Below are 6,000 nucleotides of genomic sequence, written 5' to 3'. Positions count from 1 at the left end.
TAGCCGTTTCCAGTTCATGGGGGAACTATGATAACAACTGTCTAATCAGTTCCCCCCTCCATTTCAGGCTAACATGTGAATTACATAAGTCCTTGCTCAAAACCCTTCAAGGACAGAGCAGAATTTTCGAAAAAATCCCAGAGGTGGACCCAGACCTGGGTTTAGCTCTAGTTTTGCCACAGGCTGATGTGATCCTATCACCTGGCTTTACCTCTCTAAGCCTTAGCTTGGCCATCAGTAAAACCAAGGCCCTCCTGCCACAGGGCACTAGAGGGTGCCCAGTGAGAAGTGCATGTGAAAATGTGTCAACATTACCTGAATGTTAGCTATTACTATTTCTATTATTTTTGAGAGGTAGTGTATTTTGGGGAGGAAGGAGAGGGTAGTTGAAAAAGTTTCTGTCCTGGAAGTCAAACCACCTCCTGAATGGTAATCTTCAGCAAGTTTCTCCAGTCATACAAAGAGGAGAGCTGTAAGATTTTTCTACTCCTAGGGTCCTGTTTCCTCCAGAAACTGCATTTGAAGCACCCTTTGTGAGACCAATCCACAAGGCAAGGGGGCAAAAACTATGATCCACCCTTGAAATTAAATGCAAGTATCAGAGAACGTCTGTGCAGTCCTTTACCACGCACTCCCATATCCACCCTTGTATTTGAAAAGGGCTTTAACGTGAAGAAGTCTCGGTCAAATCTTGACGGTGGTATTCTCTACATGGCGGGATTGGGCATCATTTTAATTTTGTGTTTTTCCAAATCTTCGAAACCTGCAATTTTGGAACTAGAGCGATGATGGGGGCACAGTATTGTGAAGGCACTAAATGCTACTACACTGTCCATTTCAGAACGGCTAGTTCCATATTATGTGAGTGTCGCCTCGCTTAAAAACCTTCAATACGCTCACGATTTTATAGTCATTCTTTAAACCGCAGTTTGAAGAGAGAAGTACAGAGGATATCAAGGCTCAGGGCCCGCGGAGTCGGGTGACGCTCGCCTCCGCCGATTTGTCCAAGTCGCAACCTAGCCGCCAGCCTGTAGGGCACTCCTCCGACCACGAGGGGACAATGCAAAGCCTCGCGTTCCCCACACTAAGGCGAGCACCGCCTCTTGCGTCTTGGAAGCGCCTGTGCGTGCGTGGGGCGTAGCAAGGGACGGAAGCTCTGCCGGTGCGACCGCCGCCCACCCGAGCCTATCTGGGCTGCGTCTTGCCGCCGCTGCTTTTCGTGGCCCAACGCCCCAATCCTTGCCTGTCCTTGCAGTCCCACCCCACACTCAGCCTTGTGTCCCTCGATCCAGTCTCCGACTTCCATTTCCCACCCTAAGCCGCCTACCCGGTGTCTCTTCCCCGCCCGGTTGTCCTCGCCCTGCTGCGCTGAGTGTCCCCTGTTAGCCTCGACCCCATGGCGCTGCAGACGCTGCAGAGCTCGTGGGTGACCTTCCGCAAGATCCTGTCTCACTTCCCCGAGGAGCTGAGTCTGGCTTTCGTCTACGGCTCCGGGGTGTACCGCCAGGCAGGGCCCAGTTCAGACCAGAAGGTGAGCCCGGGCAGCCCCACGACGGGGAACTGTCTGTTCTCACGAGCCCCGTTTTGCCCTCGATTCCTTCAGAGCCGGAGAGCTGCCTGTCCGCTCTGCACACTCCACGTGTCCACTAGCCGAGTGAACCATAGGCCTGCGTTCCTAGTATAACGACAGCGCGAGTTGAAGCGACGGTGTTGAAGGATACTTAGGAATCCACGTGGGTCTAGAGCAGGAGAAGCAGTTAGGCAGAAGGAAAAACTGCTGCAGGGGCAAGTGGAAGAAAGGAAAAGGTTCTTTCAGTGTTTTCAGTCGGCTGGACATCGGAATTTTCTGGGGAGCTTTTAAGAAAATCCTAATGCTCGGGTTCCGCCGATGGAGATTCTGATTTAATTGGTTTGGGATGAGGCCTGGGCTTCAGGAATTTAAGAAACGTCCCAGGTGATTCTAATGCGTAGCCAAGTTTGGTGAGAGTCACCTCTATAAATGTAGGAGAAAATGCAAAATGATCTTCTGACTTCAGGAAGTTGGCGGACTGGTTGTAGGGCCAGGGCAGGTGCAGTGAAAGTAACTAACATCAAAAGTTAGTGCGTGACCAGTATATTTACCCTCGCTCAGCACTTTTAACAAGGGTCTGTTTGAGACTAGGCATTGTTACTTTTCAGAGTTGGCTCAGCACAGCCTCAGTAAGGGTACAGTTTTCCTTGTAATTTGCAGAATTCAGTGTGCAGGTTTTAATGGGGTCCCCTGCGTCTGGATACCTGGCTGTAGTCTGTCTTCTGATTAACATCCTGCCTGTTCACTTCCTGGTGAGGCCATCTATGCTGTTGCTTGGATTTCCTGTTTCCCACTTACACTACTATTTAACATTTTTCTTTAAATTGGCAGCATATGAGAAATTATAGGTTATTATAGGCTAGTTATTTTTCCCGAATATGCCTTAACATAATTACACATTTTTAAAAAACATGTTTATTCCATACCTGCCTCGCCACCAAATCTTAAGTGTCCCCAGTGGTCTGTAGAGTCACACTCTACAGAGCAGGCGTTAGCCTCCTGATGGCCACCTCTTCATTCTTCCATGGAGGTTTTCCTTTGAGTAGACCTGGAATTCCCTGCAAGAAAAGGTCCTTCCTTCCCATTCCCTTACTTTTGATTCCTTACATTCAGGTGAACAAGTTGTAGATTCCAACACCTACATCTTTCTCACATCAGTCCCCATCCTTAGTGCCTTAGCTAATATAATTTCATTTCTCACCTGGAATCTTGCCATGGCTTCATATCTAATTCCCCCCACCCCCTTAGTCCGTCTTCTTTCCAGTCAGCTCTTCTGCAGGAAAATTTTCTAGCATGGCAAACAGCCTCCCTCTCTGACCTCATCTCCCACCGCATAAATGTTCTATTTCAGTCATATCTGACGGCAGCTTCCAGAACATGCTGGCTCCCATATCCACAGAGCACTTTCCTCCAACACGGCTCCCTACCCTTCCCTGTGCTTCCCCGTGCTTCCAGCAAGTCTGTTTAACTCACGTGTCCTTCAAGACTCAGATTTGTCATCTCTAGGAGAATTTCTCCCTCCTGTGCCCCTGATCTGATCCCTATTCTGAGTGCAGTTAGTACATTTTGCATTCCTCTATCAAGTCAATGTAGTGATAATTTGTTTATTCTCTCCAGTAGACTCTGAGCTCTATACTTCTACCCTAGGGCCTGTCAGAGTTCATTACTTATGTACTCAATGAGTGGTTGGTGAATGGGTAAGAGATAAAATAACTGACTTCCTTTTATATAGTATTTTATAGAGTTTATCCAGGTGGTGCTAATTTGATCCGGAAGAAAAGCAGAGCACATTTAGCTACATTTGTGAAAGGCAGTGTAGTGCAGTGGTTCAGCACACACAGTTTGGAGCCAGACCACTTAGGTCTGCCACTCACAAGCTCTGTGTCCTTGGGCAAAGAGCATCCCCTGTGCCTTGGTTTCTTATAAAATTGAGATAATAGCAGTAGCTACCTTGTAGGGTTGTGTTGAGGATAAATGGAGTGACTGCGTATGTTACCCATAAAGTGTTTAAAGAATGCTGGCACAACAATACATGTTAAAGAAGTGTTTGCTATTATTACATTGATGAAAACAAAGCTCGTATTTGTTCCAGAGACTCGCTTACATTTCTGATGACAGCACCAGGCCTTCTGATTATTTATCATAATTGCGTAGTATGTTAGAGCTTTTCCGTGCTCTCTTGCTGCCTTTCTAGGAATTAATACTGAAATTATTCTCTTTTCTTCACTCCACAGAATGCTATGCTGGACTTTGTGTTCACAGTAGATGACCCTGTCGCATGGCATTCAAAGAACCTGAAGAAAAATTGGAGTCACTACTCTTTCCTAAAAGTTTTAGGGCCCAAGATTATCACGTCCATCCAGAATAACTATGGCGCTGGAGTTTACTACAATTCATTGATCATGTGTAATGGTAGGGTAAGTGACTGCTGGCCTTCGTCTTAACTTGGCTGGTTATTTACCTGGGTTATTAGAGTGCCAGCTATATAAGTATGTTCTTGTAGTCAGGAAACATTCACACTCCTGCTGGACGTTGTTATAGTCGGGAAATATGTATGTTTTTATAGTATGTATATTCTTATAGTCGGGAAACATTCACACTCCTGCCAAACGTCTTGAACTTGGGGACAGAGCAGGGACTGGAGTCCTTCCTCATGTCCCATTAACTGTCATTGCAGTGTGAGGAGGTGGTTGGGTGTGACTGACTTATTTTATTTTTTTTATTTTTTTGGGACAGAGTTTTGCTCTTGTTGCCCAGGCTGGAGTGCAGTGGTGTGATCGCGGCTTACTGCAACCTCCGCCTCCCGGGTTCAAGTGATTCTCCCGCCTCAGCCTCCCAGTTAGCTGGGATTACAGGCGTGTGCCACCTTTTAGTAGAGACAGGGTTTCACCATGTTGGCCAGGCTGGTCTCGAACTCCTGACCTCAGGTGATCTGCCCGCCTCAGCCTGCCAAAATGCTGGGATTACAGGCGTGAGCCACTGAGCCCGGCCAGACTGACTTTATTTTTTTGTCTTTGGCCAAGTGGTTCTCAAGTTTTAGTGTGCATCAGAATCCCCTAGGTTGTGTGTCTGTTGGACACACAGATTGCTGGGCCCCACCCCCAGAGTTCTGATCACTAGGTCTGGGGTAGGGATTGTAGATTTGCATCTCTTAACACACTTCCAAACAGTGCTGAAGCTGCTGGTCTAGAACCATTGGTCTGGTCAGTGGGAGGAATAGGCAGGCCAATTTAGGGTCAGGTTGGAGATTGATTTTATCTAGAAGGAGGGGCAGACACCCCCAGGAAGAAGTTGGAAGTGAAGAGGATATCACAGGTGATTGAGAGCATGTGTGTTAGGTGATAGATGGGAACCTCTTTGTGCCAGGAGATGCGTGGAATTTGACAGTGGGGTGTTGGAGAGCAGGTAAGTTGCATGGATTCCTGCTGGTGGGTCATCTGACAGCAGGAACTTTGCTGAACTGTCTTTCAGCTGAAGCATCGCAGTCTCCAAGAGAGCTGTCAAGACCTAGGCAGAACCCCAACCTGCAAGGATCAGTAGGGGTCTAAATCAGATGCTTCCTAGAGCTTCCCTGGGCCAGGGATGACATATGGGTTTCACTTGCTGTGCCAGCTCTGCCACTCATTGTTAAAGGCAGTCAAACTTTGACAGGCATCGAACCACCTGGAGATCCCATTTAAGGGCAGATCCTGACTCAGTTGGTCTGAGATGGAACCTGAGATTCTGCTTTTTTTTTTTCTTTTTCTTTTTTTGAAACAGGGTCTGGCTCTGTCACCCAGGCTGGAATGCAGTGGCACCATCTCCGCTCATTGCAATCTCTGCCTTCTGGGCTCAAGCCATCTACCTGTCTCAGCCTCCCAAGTAGCTGGGGCTACAGGCACATACCACCATGCCTGGCTAATTGTTGTATTTTTTGTAGAGACAGGGTTTTGCCATGTTGCCCAGGCTGGTCTTGAACTCCTGACCCCAAACAATCCTCCCAAAGTACTGGGATTACAGGTGTGAGCCACTATGCCCCGCCAAGATTCTGCTTTTTTTTTTTTTTTTGAGATGGAGTTTTGTTCTTGTTGCCCAGGCTGGAGTGCAATGGCGCGATCTCTGCTCACTGCAACCTCCGCCTCCTGGGTTCAAGCGATTCTCCTGCCTCAGCCTCCCGAGTAGCTGGGATTACAGAGCCCGCTACTGTAATCATGTCCGGCTAATTTTTTGTGTTTTTAGTAGAGTGGGGTTTCACCATGTTGGCCAGGCTGGTCACGAACTCCTGACCTCAGGTGATCCACCCGTCTTGGCCTCCCAAAGTGCTAGGATTACAGGCGTGATTCTGCATTTGTTATAAGCTCCCAAGTGATGCCGATGCCATTGGTCAAAGGCCCACGCTTTAAAGGGCAGGAGGTTGGAGTACTGACTTGAGAAGGATTTGAAGGTCTGTC

The 6,000-nt window shown here is 47.9% G+C and overlaps 1 protein-coding gene across 3 annotated transcripts in view; it reads left to right on the top strand.

Moving 5' to 3' along the window:
- Nucleotides 1-1,117: 1,117 nt before the first annotated feature.
- TAMM41 (TAM41 mitochondrial translocator assembly and maintenance homolog) overlaps nucleotides 1,118-6,000 on the top strand; it is a 110,648-nt gene continuing 105,765 nt past the window's right edge. Inside the window, exons 1-2 of one of the 3 annotated variants that reach the window (XM_019023619.3) lie at nucleotides 1,118-1,531; nucleotides 3,805-3,987. In XM_019023619.3, coding sequence (XP_018879164.1) covers nucleotides 1,397-1,531; nucleotides 3,805-3,987 — 318 coding nt within the window. In that variant the 5' untranslated portion in view covers nucleotides 1,118-1,396. The remainder of the gene's footprint in view (nucleotides 1,532-3,804; nucleotides 3,988-6,000) is intronic. The other 2 variants (XM_019023618.4, XM_055381010.2) reach the window with 2 other exon arrangements.

This window comes from Gorilla gorilla, chromosome 2, assembly GCF_029281585.2.
Source record: "Gorilla gorilla gorilla isolate KB3781 chromosome 2, NHGRI_mGorGor1-v2.1_pri, whole genome shotgun sequence".
Lineage (NCBI taxonomy): Eukaryota > Metazoa > Chordata > Mammalia > Primates > Hominidae > Gorilla > Gorilla gorilla.
Note: the sequence above shows the minus strand (reverse complement) of the source record. Positions and strands in the feature narration are given on the sequence as shown.